The sequence below is a fragment of the Stenella coeruleoalba genome, assembly GCF_951394435.1.
Source record: "Stenella coeruleoalba genome assembly, chromosome: 6".
NCBI lineage: Eukaryota > Metazoa > Chordata > Mammalia > Artiodactyla > Delphinidae > Stenella > Stenella coeruleoalba.
In genome coordinates, this window is record NC_137151.1 from 124,627,430 (window position 1) to 124,646,646 (window position 19,217).

The window sequence follows — 19,217 nt, forward strand, 5'->3', positions numbered from 1 at the left end:
CTTTGGCCAATAGGATAGGGCACAGGTAACAGTGTACCAGCTCTAGCCTAGACCTCAGGAGGCCTTGCTTACCTCCACCTTCTCTCACGGAACCCTCCCAGTCTCCTTGTGCACAAACCCACGCTTGCCACATGAGACCACCCTAGACCACCAGTCCACAGCTGACCAGCAGCTGACCACAAGCATGAAAATGAGCTCTGTAGAGGCCAGAAGAACTGCCCAGCTGAGCCCAAGCAAAACCCACCAGCCCACAGAATCTCAAACTACATAAACAGTTGTTATTGTAAGCCACTAAGCTTCAGGTAATTTGTTACACAGTAAAAGCTAATGGATACAACAGACTCTTCCCGTAAAATGCTCCACGTGACATTTGGGAAGTCACGTTTTCTGGATCTCAACATCCTCACCCCATAAAGTTAGGGGTTGGCTGAAGGACCTCTGCATTCCCTCTAGCACTCTAATTTCTAAGACAGTTATTATAATCACTTACATTTGTTTGTAACCAAACTGCACAAGATTCTTTGCCGGTTGGTCCCCTTGGAACCAATCACACTGTTTCCTGATATCTGGGAACAGGTAAAAAGCATCTTTACCTAGAGAAAAAGAGAGAAGGAAATATTTAAGGGCATGTGAACCACACGCAAATTAAAATCAATCTGCTAAGGAGTTAAATGGATCACGTATAGGTAGTTCGTGAATATTTGTTGAATTCATTCATTCTTCCAGACAATCTAAGTCCAGTGATTCGAAACATGAAGCATAATGGTGCTTGATCCATAAAACGTCTCAAGCCAGTATCTCCTATTTGGCAATATTTGGGTGATTAAGTTAAAGGTAACACTTCCTCAATGTGAGGGAAGACAGGAATAGAAGAAAAATCAAGTGCAGAATGTACCAAGTTCCAAGCTCTTGAACATCACATTATAATAGAATTACTTTGAACATTTTCTCAGTGCTGTTTAACAAAACTTCTGTTTTAATTTTCCAAAGACGGTAATAGTGGCTCCTGGGTGAACTTGCTGGCCTACCCTTGCTTCACATTTTTCCCCTAAAACTTTAGGGAGACAGGTCATACTTTATAAATCTCCCTCATTTGTTAGATGCTTTTCTGTGCCTGACTCCATCAAGGCAGTGATGAATGACACACCTTCTCCAGGATGTGCAGTCTACTGGGACCACATACCCATAAATGAATGATCAACGGGCCATGTGATAGATGCGGTAAGGACAACATCCTGATTAACAATGCCCGAGCCTTGGGAGTGGGGACCATCGCAGTGAGCAGGGGGTCTGGAGATAATTATTGAAGATGAATGCGGGTTTGTTGCTGAAGCAAGGGTGGAGATCATGTAGCGGAGGGAGAGCCATATCGGGTAAAGGCTCAGAGGTAGCCAAGTGTATGGTTGGGGGCTAAGCCCAGATCAATGCTGCTCCTTCTAGAAGCTTCCCTGATCCCCATCAGGGCACACTCAGTGTGACATAACAGCGTATCATGTCATGCCTAATGAATGTGCACTTGACCCCTTCACCCACCTAGACTATAAACTCCCAGGGACACAGTCCATGGCTGGGAGGGGTCTAGTCAAGTCTGGTTGAATAAACGAGTGAACAAGGGCAGGATTCCCGTCTGTGTCAACTGCCCACCCCAGCTCCTAACAGTGTGTCTGGGATGCGCTAGGTGCCAGTACATACTTGTTGAATGAGTGGACGGGTCAACATGGGCACACTAGCTATCATTCCCATGCCTGCGGCCCCATCCCTGGGGGCCAAGTGTGCGCAGGACTTACTGCTGATGAAGGATGGCAACAGCCTCCCGAAGCGCATCAGAGGCTCTTCGTTGAGCTCAGTAGACTTGTCCATGAGTTTGAAGAAGACGTCGTTTGGTTCACTGGCGAAGCTGTACAGCTCCTTGACGTTCACCTTCCTACCAATGCCCAGGATCACGAAGAAGTAACCCTTGCATTTGGCCTGCAGGATGGCTCTCTGGGCCTCCTGCAGCTGCTCGTTCTGCACCTCGCCCGTCAGCATCAGGACCACGAGCTTCAGGTCCCGTGGGTTGGGTGCACTTTCAAAGATGTTCTCAATGGTATAGTCGATGGCGCTGCCCAAAGCCCTGGTCCCCTGGAGCTGTGCCATCCTGCTGCCGAGGAAGGCCAGGAGCTTCTCCTTGGAGCCGTAGTCAGTCAGGGAGAATTCCACCTTCACGGGCGGCACGCTGGCGTTGCCCACGGACTCATAGGGTGCATGCTGCACGACCGCCACTCTGGCGAAGTGCTGGGAGGCCTTGGGGTCCGGGCTCATGTCCAGCTGTTGGACCAGGTACTGTATGTACTTCCTCATCTCATTGAACTGGAACGGAGTGGTGGACTCGGAGCTGTCTAAGATGAAAGCCATGTCGATATCCACGTCGCTGCCCGCTGCTCTCCGGTCCCTGAAGGAAGGCCTCCAGCTGCCAAATCCGCAGGATGGGTCGATGTTGCAGATGTCTAGAAAGAAGCATGGCAGCCCGTTTATTCTGTGACTCTCCTGGCGAGATACTGCACATCAGTCTGCAGGGAGCCTGGGGTCATTAGAATTGTCACATAATGTAGAAACCTATGTATACCTTGCTGACAATACCATGGCCAGATTTCAGTTTTCATCACCTAGCACTTACTAGAGGAAGCAAATCAGGCCGAAATCCTTGTTAACGTACTGTGGCATTGGCACAATGAAAGGAAAGGAAAGAAAAGAAAACTACCTGGCTTCCTTGCCACTCCTTGAAGAAATGTGTTCCAGAAACACATTACCAGATAATAAAACAAAACCAGATAATAAAATTCTGCACTCCAAGGTCAAAATACAAGCAGAACCCACTTCCTCCTTTGTTACCTATGGAACTAATCATTCTCTTCACAGAGAGAGGCTCTGTTTGGGGGCAGTCGGCTTTAAGGATGGAAACTACTTACGCAGCATAGACACTGGTAAGTACAAGACTATGTGAATCTTCATTTCACTTAAGCTCTTTGTACAGATGATGATTATTCACTCAAATGTCCCTCTGTAGATAGTGTGTTTTGCAATTGCAGCCGGACAGATTTTTTTTCTCTTAGAGAAGCACCTTACCCAAGCAAACGTGACAAGTCAGGACTTTCTCCAAGAAGTCCGTGAGGTCTCCACTAGCTGGTAGGACGAGGGCGTGACCCACGGCTGTGTTATTGATCTGGTTTAAACAAGAGGAAATCCTTAGTAGGAGTACACGGGGTAAGTTACCATTTGAAAATGCAGCCGAAGGATACACATCAATTAAATAAACACAATTATTTAATAAACATCAATTAAATAATTATTTAATAATTATTAAATAATTAAATAATTATTTAATAAACACATCAGTTAAATAAACCCCCCAATAGATCAATATCTTCTCTTTCTTGGGAAGCGGGGTTAGGAAGGAAGGCACTGATTATGATAGGAAAACAGGTTTTCTCCCAATGAGATGAACCGGAGTTCAAATCCCACTCCTGCTGGACCTGAAGCACAATTATTTAACTTCTCTGGAATTCAGTTTCCTTAGCTGCAAAGTGGAGATAATGGTAAATTCCCACGAAGTTATTTGGAAGATTAAATTGGATAATGTATGTAAAGTACCTGATATAGCCTCTACCAAAGAGCAGGGACCTAAATGTCATTGTTATCTAGCAATAATAATAGCGACTAACAAATATTCAGTCTGTCCCTCTCCCATGGGCCCAGGTCTAGAAAGGGATTTAACAACAAAGCAAGTTATGAAATCACTTCCAGAAGACTCAGAATGTCCTGCCCATCACAGCCCCTGGCACATCATCATTCAATTGAATAAATGAATGAATATTTGACTTTTTGAACTTGCTGAAACTATGCTTTTTAGGAAACATGCATGGTTCTGGATCACTCAGCCCTCACAAGGGAGATGTATACATGATCCCCTAATAGGAACGTAAGGCTGGTAGCCCAAGCCGGAGCCGAAAGCCCAATACTATGTTCTCCAATTGGCCTGGAGTTCGGCAGAATAAACCCTAAGAGATGGTGCCAGTGACCCAACTGTCTCTTGCTGACATCGCAGTGATAAAACCATAGAACATCCAGTTTGGAAAGGAAGACGCTAGGGACCATCCCATCCACCAGCCCCTGTTACAGGTGAGAAATCTGAGGCACAGGGAGCATAAGTGACAGGGCCATGTTACTTTCGGTGACTTAAAGCTAGAAGGTGGTTGGACTGGCACTAGAGCCAAGACCTCCTCACTCCTGGTCCCGCTGTGTCCCTTCCTACCCATCATCCACCCATCCTGGACTGCAAAGCCACAATCAGCACTGAGTAAATATTAATTGACTAATTAATCTTTATATATATATATTAGTGGTATAACAATTATACAAGTCATTTAAGCAAAGAATAAGGAAACACTTAGCTGCTTCATAGGCTGAAGCTAATGCTTCCTCGTCCTATGCTTAAATAACTTGTTTCATTGTTAGATGCCAGCCTGGCTGAGAAATACTTGAACAGGGATGCAGCTTGGGTGTTGGGCTGGCTGATGTCTGGAGAACCTCCCAAGGAGACTGTAGGCCTCCAGGGTCAGCCTGGGAGAGTCTCATCCAAGAAGCAAAGAGGGACCTAGTGGGAATAAGTCATGGGCATTTGGATGTCCATCTAGTGCCAGAGCCATCAGGACGTTCTGGAAGTCTCGCAAGTGAGACCAGCCTCATCTAGAAGCTAAGGGGTGCAAACCCATCAGGGAGGGTACAGTTGCACCCAAGCACCTTCTCAGAGTCAGAGATGCCCAGAGCACAGACCTGCAGGGCGTTGACCAGCTGCCGGTCCTCCTGGCTCGTGAGGAACAATGGTGTGATCCCAGCATCCGAGAGCTTGAGCACGGCCTCCCTGAGCTGCGGGGACTCCCTCGTGGGTTTATTGCTGAAGAAAACCGCCACCTTCCTCATCAGGAATCCATTCCGCACCCGCTTAAACGTGTTTCTGGCCACGAAGGACATGGCAGTTTCCAGACTCTGCTGCTTGGACGTCAGAGCCACCTGAAGGTTCTTGATCTTGTCCTGGAGAACGGACTTCTTCTTGGAGTCAGCAAAGCGGATCTCCGTGGTGACCTCATTGTTGTAGGTGACCACGGCCACACGGGCGCCCCGCGGGCAGTTGCTCTCAGCGATGGTCAGGTCATCCACGATCTTCAGGACCACATCCCTCATCCGGCTGAATGCGTCCTGGGTGACTCCCTCAGAGGTGTCCAAGGCAAAGGCCAGCTCCGTCGGGAAGACAGGGCATTCCAGGGGCCCTGTGGGAAGGGGGAGGGTTTTCACAGACAAACTACTTCCTGGAAAAGGGATCTTCTGCTTTCCTTGGAAGGAAGTTCAATTACTGAAATGACTTACCGTAGCAGCAAGCTAGAAGAGAACAGAGAAGAGAGTGAAAGCCTGGTCCACCAGGTGCAAATTTCACACATAAGGATAAAAATGAGGCACAGACGGCAGAAAATCGTGTACTTACGACATTTATCTTTGATGCTCTGGACCAGGGCACATTGCTGGAAAAGGAAAGAAGATGTAAGAGAACAGACAGAGAAAGCGCACAGGGCAAGGGCTCGCGAGGTACACATGCAACTTACGTCCATCGAGTCACCTCTGCTGCCTTTGTAACCCTGCAAAACAAGGACGGGGGCTGAGACCTCGCAGACGTGAGGGCTGTGGAGCTTCCCACCAAGGAACAGCCCGGGGCCCACAGACGCATGACAGAGAGAACAAGGTGGGCCCTGACTGACCTTGATCATTTACAGGATCTCCCTATAAATTTGATTTAACTGCTCGAAGAGCAAAGGAGAGACTTTGAGGACAGAAGTGTTTCCCCTGTAAGATAAATAGCTCCATGCCCTGGAATCCAGGATACTCATTGCAAATCAACGTAAATCACACATTTGAACTTGAGCCTAAACGCTGCTTCTCCAGAGAGAAGAGCTGCCTTTCCCCTGCTGGCTTCCTACATCCTGTCAGAGGAGGGACCCCCAGGAGTCACTTAGCTACCCTGAGGCTCCAGGTCTAAGCATCCTGGGATTCCACCCCAGGGATACATTCGTGGCTGCCCTCGGCATCTCATCCCAATGTGTGGCCACCGAGGGTTAAGCTGTCACCTCATGGGCTAGCCAGCATCTTTCCATCCGGTTGCCCTGGCTCATCTGTCCCCCACTGCAACTGGACTAACCATCTCCCGTTAAAGGCTCCTCTCCAGATTCAGCACCTGACTCTACCATCTTCTCCTGGGTTCAACCAATCCAACCCTCTAACCTTTCTTTCTAAGGATGATTTTTCCACTTCCTGAGTTATCTTTTCCATTCTTCTGTGAACCTCATCAATTTCAATGTCAGGAGACAGTACAGGAAGAAATTCAAGCAAGGAAACAAAGACATTCATGATGAAGGATATGGAAGGGTTGGAGAAAGGTACCCTCCTGGCTCTAGGTCACTAGTGGGGTTTCAACCACAAATCAGTAGCTCCCTTGGGGATTTTATAGACCAAAGGGAATCTTCCCCAAACCGAGGTCTATACTATACTCCCTCCACAAGATGCAATCAAAAGGTATTCAAATGTGTTCTCTTTAGTTTGTCCTCAGCAAAAACCTCAAGCAAACCTACACCAGGAAATTGTAAAGGCAAATTACGATACACCCTAGATTATAGAGTTCCATGTGAAACTTGCTTTAAAATTTTCTTGGTACACTAAAGCTCAAAGGCTCTTTTCTCCACTGTGGTATCAGAAGGGAAGTGGTTAAAAAACAAACAAAGAAACCACAACAACAAAAATGCAGACAGCTCTTTTGTGAGGAAAAGAGATAGTGGAAAGTTTTCAAGGAGGACCATGTGTAAGGCACCCAGCCCTCGGGCAGCCTGATTGGAAATGGGTAGGTACTCACAGCTGGTCCTGCGTAACCAGGGTCTCCCTTCTGTCCAGCTATCCCTGGAGGTCCTGAATTTCCCTAGAAGCAGAACAAACATTGCTCAATTGTGGCAGAAGATGGAGACTTCTCAGCTTCTGCAGTTGGAAGGGGTGGTGGAGATGATCTTGTCTAATATCCCCCATCACCACAAGGAATCTCTCACTTTAAGAGACCTTAAGTGTCTCCAAAATTCAGGTAAAGGGACAAGTGGCCCTGACAAAACTGATGTGCATCTCCCACAACTCTATTCTCTGGCAGGTCAAGGTGAGATAGATGCTTGCTGTGAACCTTTAATAAGACCACTATGGATGCATAAGAAAGCAGTAACTGACAATTAATTAGCTCACTTTTCGATGTAGATAACCAATCCAATGTTTTAAAACTCTACCGTGAGTAAGAAATGATCTAGTTTGAATGTCCTCACTGAGAAAATTAACAGGATAATTACAATGAATTTCACTATATTTTAAGCTAAATATAACTGTTAGAAGCCTTTACCCGATTCTAGGCCACAAGTTGCTAATTCAAGACTCAGGGCAATCTTAAAAGGATGAGTAAACATCCACTACGGAGAATAATCCAGAATGAAAAGTAGCTTAAGAAAGAGGAGTCTGGGCTTCCCCTGGTGGCGCAGTGGTTGGGAGTCCGCCTGCCGATGCAGGGGACACAGGTTCGTGCCCCGGTCTGGGAAGATCCCACATGCCGCGGAGCGGCTGGGCCCATGAGCCACGGCCACTGAGCCTGCGCGTCCGGAGCCTGTGCTCCGCAACGGGAGAGGCCTGCGTACCTCAAAAAAAAAAAAAACAAAAAAGAAAGAAAGAAAAAGAAAGAGGAGTCTTTTCATGGTGGGGAGGCGAGAGAATACATGGGCTCAGCCTGGCTTGCCCCTGAACTTGGAACCCTAGTAAGCACTTCGTGCAGCTCATGAGATCCTGTCTCCACACCATCTGGCGGGCATGACCAAATATGTCTGCGCAGACTTCTGATGTCATTCATTGTGAGACTTGAGTCCCCCGGCACCATGCGCGGAGTGGACCGTGGGCTAGTGACCTTTGAGACGTATTAGACGAGGGGGCCCTCCAGACCTCCCTCTAAAGGGAGCATGACCAAAGGAAGACAGCACAGACACAACCACAGGGTGTCCTGAGTACATCCCGTCTAAGGTTTAGGATTCCTCTACTCCCACCCCATACTATCTCTGGCCAGGTTGCAAGTGAAGAAGGGTAACTTTCAAAGAAGCGATGGAGTCTTCAGTGCTCAGACCGGCTACCAGGAAGGTGCAGGCAAACTTACCCTTCGGCCTCTGATGCCTTTGGGTCCCAGGGCTCCGTCTGTCCCCGGCTCACCAGGATTGCCCTGGGAAGAGAGCCAGGAAGCAGCACATTAAGCTCTGAGAGGCAGGTCTAGCTGAGGGTCCCTGGGGGCCTCTGGACCACACTTCCCAGCGTGGCCAAATGGCTAATTTTGATGGATTTTTCACCAAGTTACCGGCGCAGCTGCGGCATTTGCAGACTCAGTCTAAGCTTCCTGAACTTGGACTTAGAAGTTACACTAATGATAACATCATACAGATTATACTAGCATCTTAAGGCTTATAAAGTATTTTATTGCAGTGCCACTTCATTTAATCCTCACGAGCACCATGACAAGGGCATATTGTCATCTCCATGTGACTGATGAGGGAGTGTCTTGGAGAGGGTGGGCCTTTCCCAAGGTCACTTGATTAGTAAGTGTCTGACTGAAGACTAGACCCAAGCTATGGTGACCTTCAGTCCATGGTCACATCAGACTCATCCTAAAACAATGATGCTGTTTACCCCCTAGGGGAATATTTACCTTTGGTCCTGGGTATCCGGGAAATCCTCTTTCTCCCTATAAAAAATAAACGACTCAATATTTGATCCCAACTTAAAATCATCTGACAAATTATTCTCGAGCAGAAAAAATATATCCGTAGCATCGCCAAGAGAAAAAACTCACTACATTACAATTCAATTTTGAGAGATAATTCTTTAAAAATACAGCATGTCAGAAGTTCAAGAATCCTCGGCAGACACATACTTTTTTGCCTCTGCGTCCTTCACTGCCAACTCCATCTCGTCCGTCATCTCCCTAAGAGTGGAAAGACAGCGTTACTGCAGGTGCCCCTGTCAGGCACACCATGACCTTCTTTTTCTAAAGCCCTGAGCAGTGGGTCTCTGTGTCCCTGGAATGTTCCCAGATCAAGGTACAGCTCAAGGAAGAGTTCCTAGTCTTATCCCACCCTCCAGTGCAAATAAGACCGTGTCTATACTAAAGAACTACTACAAGCTATTGGTAAAGATGCTGTTTGGATGTAGACTCAAAGACGCATGGAACCAGGGAATCTTAGAGTTGATCGGACTCTTTGATCTATGCATATATGAGTCTTTGTTTCTACTTCAAAGCAAGAACGCAAGACTCAGTCTCGCACCCTCCTGAGTCTTCTGTGCTCAGCCCTTACTCCCCTCTCCCCGGTGCCCCTTCCCTTCCTTCCAGGTCATGCCTCTAGACTGCCTTCCTTCCCCAAACCTACTTCCCTGTACTCGGAGATCTGCCCCTATCACTCTGTCCTGGGGGGCTTTCCAAACTGGACACTGTTGATCATTTCAAAAGAATTTGTATGAAATATACATTAATGTCTCTAAAACGTGCACAGAACATGCTCCTTAGTTAATTTACAGTTTTAAACAGCTAAAGAGCTGTTGGCCCAAATTTATAGAAACAGAATCAGGAAGAGATTTCATTCAATGGTTTGAGTAGATTTTAAAGTCTGGTTTTTTTTCCCCTCCGCTTCTGAGACAGTAATAGCCATGGATTTTTAAATTTCAGTTAGCTGTAGGGAAATTACAAACACAAGAAAAGTATTTTCAAGCTTTGGGGTTGTGAATCAGATCAACCTGGTCCACTTAATGTAGTTTTTAGGTGTAATGACTCATTTTACAGAAAAATTCCCAATGTACTGGAGATTTCTTTTTCCCGGATAGAAACGTATGTTACAACGTTATTGCAAGACAGCAGTTAGGGTGTTTTTAAATAACTTTTTAAAATGAATCCTCAAAGTTAGAATTTCCATTGCTGGGATGTCTCCTTCAAAACAAACCGTTTCAACCTGAATTGAGATCTTATCAAAGCCCATTCCATTTTAAACCAAGGACATTTATTTCTTTGCAGAAAAGCTGCATCTAGTTGAGCTCCAAAAGCATTTGCAAGACCTGAAATGAAGGTGGTTCAAGGGTCAGTAAACCACCACATTCACTTCTCAGAAAGAAATCAAGAAAAAATGTCTCTATTCACTCCTCCTCCAGTGAAATAAAAATTAGTTTGAAACTTATAAGCAGCAGGTTTCACTATTTTCAATCACATCCCCAGTAATATAAGAAGCAGCTACCAAGCTGTCTCTTTGTGGAACCAACCCAAGTTGCAGTGACAAAGCCCAGCCCAGCACAAGGCCACATCCCCCTGCTTCCTGAGCACCTCAGCGGAGTCAGCGGCAGCCTGGGCCCCGTGCACGTGTTGATCTTACCGTCTCCCCACGAGGACCCCGGTTCCCGATGCTTCCTTTGGGTCCTGGATCTCCGGGCTCGCCCTAGACATAAGAAACAGGGCTGAGACACCTGTGGGTCTGGGACGATTTAAAATGTGATTCCAAGCCCTGCACTTGTTCTGGGTGACATCATCGGTAGGGCTGCCACAAGCTGCTAACTTCACCTTTTAGATTTTGATGTTAATGATTTTTTAAACTGCAACGTCCACATGTGGACTCCTGGAAGAGAATCCAGGAAGGCTTCTGTTTGTTCTTTTCATCATCATGGCACGGGGACGTGCCAACGGGGAGGAGAGAGAGAGACGGGATAGAGGAAGGCGTGGAGTCAGCAGTGAAAGTCAGTGGCCCCACGAGGGGCGGAGAGGCAAGGCTGGAGTCACATGAACACACTGCTTTCCCCAAGAAAATGCTGCCTCTCAGACTGGTTATGCTGAATAGTCGTTCTCAAGGCTCACAGAAAGGCAGCCTGCATATAGCAAGCTGCTGTTATCCAAAGCAGCCGGGCTCTGGGACCCTTGGGTTAGCTGCACGTGGCCAGCCGGGCTGCTGTGCACAGCGTCAATATCTGGAGAATATTCAGTGCAATACGGAAGTGGTCCTAGTGCCGCTGGTGTGCTCCAAGGGCCCTGGGGATGCTGAGCTGTCCTCACAAGCCTGTGCTCGAAAAGATAGGGCAGTTCAGCAGCGGCTGGCAGTTCTGGTTATGAGAACACAGGCCGACCCACTGCACACAGCCCATGGGTGCCCTCAAGGCGGGGACAGTGATCCCACTGGCGCAGCCACTGTCCACAGGGGAGGCCTGGTGGAAAAGGCCAGAGGGGAGGAGAAGGGATATGCAAGCCAAGCAGCTGGACAGACTGACAAACGAGGGAGCGGTGACATGGTGTCTGGCCAGGCCCAGGCCTGGGGAAACACGAGCTCCAGACAAACCTTTCTTCCCAGGGGCCCGGTTCTGCCACGTTCTCCAGGAACACCTGAGGTCCCTCCGCTTCCCTGGAGCATGAGGAGAGGAGAGAGTCAGTGAAACATTCACCCTCTGAGCCAAAGCGGCGGGAGCCCGCCTCCCGCAAGCCCCACCCCACCCCCTGCTGCTCCTGTGTGGAGGTCAGATCCTGCAGCTCTCTGCCACTCTCAGCCCTGGAGACCCCAGTGCAAACGTGCATGGAGATGGCTTGTGCAAACCTAAAATATGAGTGTGACCAGTTTTCACAGGTGTGCACACGTCTCAGTAATTAACGTTCACCTCCTAAGTTACCGACTAGGGGACAAACACCCGGATTTATACGGCTTTACCTCCTCTCCCTTTCCACACCTCCACAACGAGCACCTGACTTTACAGGTTTGGAAACCTATACACACTTTCTCATCGAGTGAGTGAATAAGTCAACAAAGGAACATAGGTCTTCAAAAGCAGTGCAGCCTGCAGAGCCCAGAAATGACCCTGACAGATGCGGCAGATCCAGGTGGTGGCAGCTGTTTGTACTGTTAACTATTTGAAGAGCTTCAACTCACCCGTGCACCATCTTAAAGTCTTGACTAATCAGAGCTTAAATAAATATTTAAAACGAAATAGGTATTTATCAGATTTCAAACTTGGGAAGGACTTTCCAAGCAAATAGGGGCTCTCACAAAGTTCCTACTTCCCCTGTAAAACATTCTTGTGCGTCTATGTCGCCCCAGACCAGTTCATTGCCAGTTTATTAGTCATTTACTAATTTCTGTAACAAATTATAAGATGGCTCCCTGTTCCTAGTAGACCCAAGGGACACCAGAGTGTGGGCACCCGGTCCTAGCTCAGCTACACCACGTTTCTGCTCATCATGGATAACAGCCAAGATAGATGTTGATGTTTGCATTGACAGCAAGTTTAAGGGACATCTTCCATGTCAAACTTGAGGATGGGGAGCTCCTTACACAAATACCAAACTGCAGGGGCAATTTCCAGGGGCCAAATATGAAATAACACAGAGTAATCTGAGAATTTTGGTCGATTCATCTGATTTTCTGCAGATCCACCCTAAGACTTCTGCAAGGAGGCCCCTCCTTCCTTTGCTCACCTCCAGGTGGCCTATGTTTGGAAGGGGCAGGACTGGGACTTAGCCCCCGGAGCATCAAGAAAAACGCCCTCTAACTTCCTCAGGGTGAACGAGCCAGTTGCTCCGAGGACTGAGGTTGGCCCCAGGTCTGTGCTGCCAAAGAGTGGGGCTGAGGGGTCTGTCTCCTGTTCCTCCCTTCACGAAACATGGAACTCTCACCCTGCTGGGGCAACATGCTACCCGTTTAGCTAAAGAGAGGGGTGGGATCAAGACAGACTTACCCGAGGTCCGAGAATGCCTTGTTCACCGATCAGGCCTGGAGGACCAATGGGACCAGGAGGACCCTGAAAAAGTAAAATGCCAACGGAAGTGCCGTGTGGAGGTGGCACACCGTGACTGCCATAGTGTCTACACAACGGAATATCATTCCACCATGGAAAGGAACCAAACACTGACACCGGCTACAGCATAGATAAACCTCAAAAACCTGGTGCTGAGCGAGAAAGCCAGACACAAAACTTATTACATGATTCCATTCATATGAAAGGCCCAGAATATGCAAATCCACAAAGACTGAAAGGAAGTTAGTTGGTTCTCAGGAGCTGGGGGAGGGGCATGACTGCCTAATGGGTACAGGGTCTCCTTTGGGGGACGATGAAAATGTTTCGAAACTAGATAGAGATGATAGTCTTGCAACATTGGGGATGTGCTAAACGCCACCTTAAAAGATGAATTTTGTGCTCAATTTTGTAAAAGCAATGGTCACCTCAATTTTTTAAAAATGGTAGGGCATCTGGGAACATGTCACAAGGCACGCAACCACACCGGGGGTACTGACCTGTGCACCTCTGGTCCCCTGCTCTCCCACAGAGCCCTGCTGGCCGGGACCGCCCTTGTTGCCCTTTGAAACAAGAGAAGATGGAGGGAAGGGTCAGCCCTCTGTTCTACAGTCACATCTGCACAAGGGTGCAGGGAGGCAGTCACAGCTGTACCAGGGGTCAGAAGCGAGAGCGCCATAACTCCAGGGAGAGACATTCAGTACTTGGAGCCACTTTGCACTCTTAGGATCGATTCTCACTCTTCCCTCGCCTTTTCCTCAAGATGTCTTCATGACATGAAGCTATTTGGGACCCAAACCTGTCTTGCACAGGTGAGAGGACAGAGCCACCAAGACAGGTGACTTGCTGATGACCAGGTAAGTAGGCACATCGCGGGCAAGAGGTCCCCAGGACGCTGCCTCCCCAATCATCTCCTTTCCCTTCTCCCCTCCCCATCGTCACTTTCATTTTGATAATCATTTCCACCGCCATCATCGCTTCTGCAAGTCTTATAGAAGAGGCTACATTTAAGGAGAAGGTAGAAAAGATGGGAGCTACAAGCTTTGATGGTGAAGAAGAGAGTAATTTTTAACTTGTGGGTGGGGTGGGGACCCTCTCCCCTGAGAGCACACAGTGACTGACATTGTGATGACAGCAAAGAGATGGTGACTTTGAGGCTTACCTTAGCCCCTGCTGGTCCCCTTCGGCCAAAGCCGCCCTGAGGAAGAAATCACACCAACGGTGAAAGGGAGGCGGGGAGGCTGGGGGAGGCCAGGCTCCCTGGGACTTAACCCGCACCTTCACGACACCTGCTGGGCCCCAGACACTGTGCCTACCCAGCCCAGAGGAAACTTTTGTGAAGGGACACCTTTCCTCCGGCACTCCCCTCCTGCCCAGCCCTTCCACGCTGCCCTTGTCAATCCTCCACATGGAAGGTTTGAGGATGACTTCAGACCTGCCAACCAAAATAAGGACCCCTCGGGCTGCACGGCCCCAGACAGTTTCAAGTAAGGAATGTGAATCAGGAAGGTCGACCTGTCTATTTTTCTTCCATTTTCCTAACTGGAGGGAGAGGTAAGACATTAATTATAATGGAAGGCAGTCCCAGACTCTCCACACTGTCCTGGCCAAATATAACACACACTCGGTTAAGTAAAGTATTCAGCGTGGGCGTATGTGAACCTAAAAGTCTGGCTGTACTTGGTCTGGGCTCATGACTTGGCAGTATCTTCCCCGATGCTCCAGAAGTGAACCTTAGTTCAAATAAACGTGGGCTCGCTCTTAAGTGATCCATGAGTTCCCACCTCAAGACGGCTTCCCCTTCAGTGGAAAGGTTTGGGGTGGGAATCCATCCTGGATATATCTTCGCAAGGTTAGGGGTTGAATTCTGGAGTCTGTAAGGCACCAGCCTGTTACAGGCCTGGCCTATCTTCTGCATCAACCCAGGAACCACCTTCTCTTCACCCAGTGAACAAGCCCCATGATCTTCCGGGGCCACCCTTCTGCCCTGATTCACTGTAATGGCAGCTTCTTTAATGGAAGACCTTGGCCTCCTTCCAGGGATGACACATGGACAAGAGGGGGAGGGGCGCGGCCAGGCCACTCTCCACAGAGTAGCAATCTGCCTGCCGCTTCCAAAGGGGACCTCACCGAGTATGACCAGAGGCCACCTGTGCTCAGGCCACGTGAGGAGTGAGGTAGCCCAGGGGAAGGATGCCTTTCATGTGGGCGTGAGCCTGGCTTAGTGATATCCTAAGGGAAGACAGCCCTAACTTGACCACACTGATTTCAAACCCAAACTGGCACCCTGTGCGTAGAATTAACACGAACTGTATGCCTGACTGTATTTTAAGTCTCTTCATGGAAACAGGCTCTGGCTCTACTCACGAACTAAGTTGTTCAGCACATAATAACAATGGAGTGTTTTCCTCATGTTGTTTTTTTTTCATTGTAGAAATCAACAGCACTATTCAAAAATAATACTCAAAAGCTTTTAAGATAGTATTTTCAAAATTTACGTTTTCTTCTGAATTTTCAAAGCAAGGTTATGCCCATAGTATATCATTTGCCTGGGGCCGAGAGTCATTGCTTTTAAAAGCCCTTGTCAGCACACACCCTCTGATCGCCCACTGCAGATCCCTAACCATGTGACTGCCATGGGGGAAAGGGTTGAGGGGGCCCCGATCTGGCCCCCGTCCCCAGCCAGGTGCTGAGCAGACACCTTTCTCAGGCACCCACCAGCGCCCTGAACCAGCCGTGAGAATTTACAGACTTCCAGACACATCTCCTCCCAGCTAGGAGGTCTGAGCTCCGTGTAACCCTGGGCCCTGGAAGCACTCAAACAGCTTCCCAAAGATCATTCATCTCCCTTTGGCTTCAGCAATTCTTCAACAAGACACAAAGACGAAGCGTGCACTGAGCGGTCTACAACAGGCATTTCTGAAACGTCTTGAAAAAGCAATTGCGAAATGCAATTCACTAGAAAATTGACTCTGGTTTCACTGCTGGAGTTACAGCAGTACGAGAAAAACAACTATCCAACAAAACAAACACACACCCCATCAGCCTCCCCGCCCTTTATCCCCTCACTCCCTCTGTATTTGTGTTTCTGTTTAGATTTTTTTAAACATTCAGTGGGATAAAGCCCGGCCAAATATTCGAAAGCAGCAAAGATATTACTTTTAAAAGCGTCTATTCAGTATGTTTTGGAAGGGGAGGGAAGCAGGCCGGGGGAGTCCAGAGTGAATGATAAGAATGAAGGGTCTGCAGAAGCAGCAACACGTGGGGGACAATGGTTTCCGAAATGGCCTTAAATTCCCTAAATAAAACGTTGCTGAGCAGCTCTGCCCCAAAGGGTGTCTAGCAGAGTTAAGTAAATATCACCACAGAGCCCCTGCAAACCCCAAGAGGCACTCACGCTTTTCCCGGGTTCTCCAGGCGCGCCAGACACCCCATCTGTCCCAGGGAGACCCTGTCATGGGAAAGAAAATTAACGTAAGATTCTCATCTGCAAAGAAGAACTTGTAGCTCAAATATCACACAAGACGCTGGGGAAAAGGAATGGATACACACAGGGCCAGTCGCACACTCTGGGGGTGCCTTAGACCCAGGTGCACTCTGCTCCCCACAAGGCTCAGGCATGATGAGCACTTTCTGGAAATATCTATGGGGCACAACTCTGCCGAGAGGAAGCCCCTCTTGGGAGGGGCTGTTGCTGTTCCTCTTGGAGACTCCTTTGCGAGTGTGCACACTGGCTTCCCGGGGCTTTCTGCTCCCAACCTCAGCCTTGTACATCCACAGCCTTAAAGACCACGTTGTGGCCTCCGGGGCTGGCAGTGAACCAGCTTGACTTTAGTTTCTCGGGCTCTCGGCACAGGGGGAGTCTAGGTACACAGAGTGCTGTACCATGGGGCCGATGTCTCCGGTTTCTCCTTTGGGTCCTCTCTGCTGGCTGTCCTGTCCTGAGTTACCCTGAAAAGAGAACAGGTCGGGGAGTAAGCCACGTGTGCAGGGAAAGCCACTGCTGCTGAGTCAGTGACTAGGAAAATATTAGTGGTGGTCTGAATGCCAGTCGCTTTGGCCACATCCCATCTCCAGATAACGCCTGCCGTGGGGTCAGCAATCACTCTGAGCCCCAAACTGGGGGGGAGATGGCTCTTCCTCCCCCCGGGAGAATGGTGGCCAGGCTCGCTCTTGCCTTGTCCTGGTCTGGACCAGAAGAGGCTGGCCCAGCGATGGTCACTTGTTGACAGGTTTTATAGACCCATGAAGCAAGAAAAACTGCAAACTCTTCCCTTTTCCTAAAGCGAACTTAAAGTGTCCTGAGACCACATTTTAGGGAAACTTCTCGGGCCTTCACATAAGAGGCTTTGCAAAGACTTATCTTTGCAGCGAGAGGGCAAAGACATCTCCAGCCATCCCAAAATTCTAAGAAAAGGGCAAACCACATATTTTGCCAACATGTTTTAAAGCAATTTCAAGAGTAAAATTCCTCCTTTCAACCCACTTCTCCCCACAAACCCTTTCCCTGGACTCAAGTCTCAAATCGGTGACAAGGATTTCCCCTTACCGGGTCACCTCTGATCCCAACATCCCCTCTTTCTCCTTTGTCTCCTTTGGGTCCTTTGTCACCCTAAATAAAAACCACAAGCAGAGACTGAGAATTAGATGAGTTTCACATAGTTATCTCACCCTCAAAATTGCATTCTTCCTTCCAATCACAAATCTTAAAAAGAACAGTGTTTCAACATTTGCATTTACTCATTTTCCATGAAGGTAAAATTATTTCCAGATACTTCAGGTAACCCACAAGTATTTATTGGGGACCCACTCTGTGCCAGGCGCTGGGGATTTATTTCAACAAAACACACTCAGTCCTTGCCCAATGGGACTCTCCAAACAAGAAAAATATAATGTAAATATGTCACAGCTGACAAGGGACATAGGAGATGCCAAGGATGCACCCCAGGAGGAGGTCAGGGAAGGCTGCCTGGAGGAAGTGGTCTTAACATACACAAGTAAAAGAAATAATCCCTAAGTGAAATGTTCATAGTTTTTCCATGACAGTAACAATGCAGAAATATACTTACCCTTCTTCCTGCATTCCCTTTCTCTCCAGAAATACCAGGCAATCCTTTGTCTCCCTGCCAAAGACAATGATAAAATGTCATTCCTGGCACAATTTCTACCACAGACTGAGGTGTTAGTCACTGGAATCTTCAGGACCAAAAGTAATTTGCACTCAGAGTCCAAAATCACTTACATCTTCACCGTCAAGACCATCCAGTCCAATTTCTCCTAATTCACCCTGTGAGGGGACAAGACACACAGGTGAGTGTAAAATACGGCAAAACACTGGGAAAGTTTTAAATATAAAAAGAAAAGCAAGCTTAAGTACCTTCTCTCCTGGGAACCCACGAGAGCCCTAAAAGGGAAGGGAAAGAGGAAACATTAGCTCCTTCCCGGAGGCTGAAGAGAATAGGCTAGAATAGGCTAAGGGCTCCCCTCTCCCCATCCCCAACTTAAAAGTCAGTGTCTAGGGCTTCCCTCTGGCTCACTGGTTAAGAATCTGCCTGCCAATGCAGGGGACACGGGTTCAATCCCCGGTCCAGGAAGATCCCACGTGCCGTGGAGCAACTAAGCCCGTGTACCACAACTACTGAGCCTGAGCTCTAGAGCCTGCGAGCCACAACTACTGAGCCCGTGTGCCGCAACTACTGAAGCATGCACGCCTAGAGCCCGTGCTCTGCAACGAGAGAAGCCACCGCGGTGAGAAGCCCGCGCACCGCATCGGAGAGTAGCCCCGCGAACCACAACAAGAGAAAAGCCCGCGCACGGCAGCAGAAACCCAACGCAGCCAAAAATAAAATCAATAAAATAAATTTATATTAAAGAAAAGTCAGTGTCTGACTTTTCAGTGTTAGAGATTAGTCTGTTTGGCTAGCTCTCGCTCTATCATGAGGGGATCATAAAACTAACTTGCCTGGACCTGAGCACTTGGGTAGTGTTGGCTCTCTGGCAGGACGGCTGGGCCGTGAAGGCCCGGGACAGGAGCTCCGAGGAGGCCCCTTTATGACATTGCAGTGGCCTGTCTCTCAAACGGCAGCAAACTGAGGAGAAGGTTCATCAGCCCTTGACTCCAAGTATGTCACACACAGAACCTTCCAGCACATGAGTCCTTTCCCTCTGTCTCTGGCCCCCTCCACTTCCCTCACTCCTCCCAGGTCCAGGGGCTGAAGCTGCCGGGCACCGGCCTTCTCTCTGCCCTGGCCCACATCCTGTCTGTCCTCATCAGTGTGTCCTGACTGCTTCACACTGCCATGCGAAACTGTTTCTCCAAC

At 48.5% G+C, this 19,217-nt stretch overlaps 1 protein-coding gene across 2 annotated transcripts in view; it reads right to left on the reverse strand.

The window, feature by feature from the left end:
• The window catches only part of COL6A3 (collagen type VI alpha 3 chain), an 85,800-nt gene that overhangs the window by 17,842 nt on the left and 48,741 nt on the right, over positions 1-19,217 (reverse strand). For both annotated transcript variants that reach the window (XM_079923920.1, XM_079923919.1), the window contains exons 17-38: positions 18,275-18,301; positions 18,140-18,184; positions 17,967-18,020; positions 17,447-17,509; positions 16,783-16,848; positions 16,295-16,348; positions 14,060-14,095; positions 13,398-13,460; positions 12,841-12,903; positions 11,454-11,516; positions 10,503-10,565; positions 9,020-9,070; positions 8,795-8,830; positions 8,252-8,314; positions 6,935-6,997; positions 5,637-5,669; positions 5,519-5,555; positions 5,404-5,415; positions 4,813-5,306; positions 3,106-3,202; positions 1,788-2,486; positions 491-593 (exon numbers count right to left, since the gene is read on the reverse strand). In XM_079923920.1, coding sequence (XP_079780046.1) covers positions 491-593; positions 1,788-2,486; positions 3,106-3,202; positions 4,813-5,306; positions 5,404-5,415; positions 5,519-5,555; positions 5,637-5,669; positions 6,935-6,997; positions 8,252-8,314; positions 8,795-8,830; positions 9,020-9,070; positions 10,503-10,565; positions 11,454-11,516; positions 12,841-12,903; positions 13,398-13,460; positions 14,060-14,095; positions 16,295-16,348; positions 16,783-16,848; positions 17,447-17,509; positions 17,967-18,020; positions 18,140-18,184; positions 18,275-18,301 — 2,285 coding nt within the window. The remainder of the gene's footprint in view (positions 1-490; positions 594-1,787; positions 2,487-3,105; positions 3,203-4,812; positions 5,307-5,403; positions 5,416-5,518; positions 5,556-5,636; positions 5,670-6,934; positions 6,998-8,251; positions 8,315-8,794; positions 8,831-9,019; positions 9,071-10,502; positions 10,566-11,453; positions 11,517-12,840; positions 12,904-13,397; positions 13,461-14,059; positions 14,096-16,294; positions 16,349-16,782; positions 16,849-17,446; positions 17,510-17,966; positions 18,021-18,139; positions 18,185-18,274; positions 18,302-19,217) is intronic.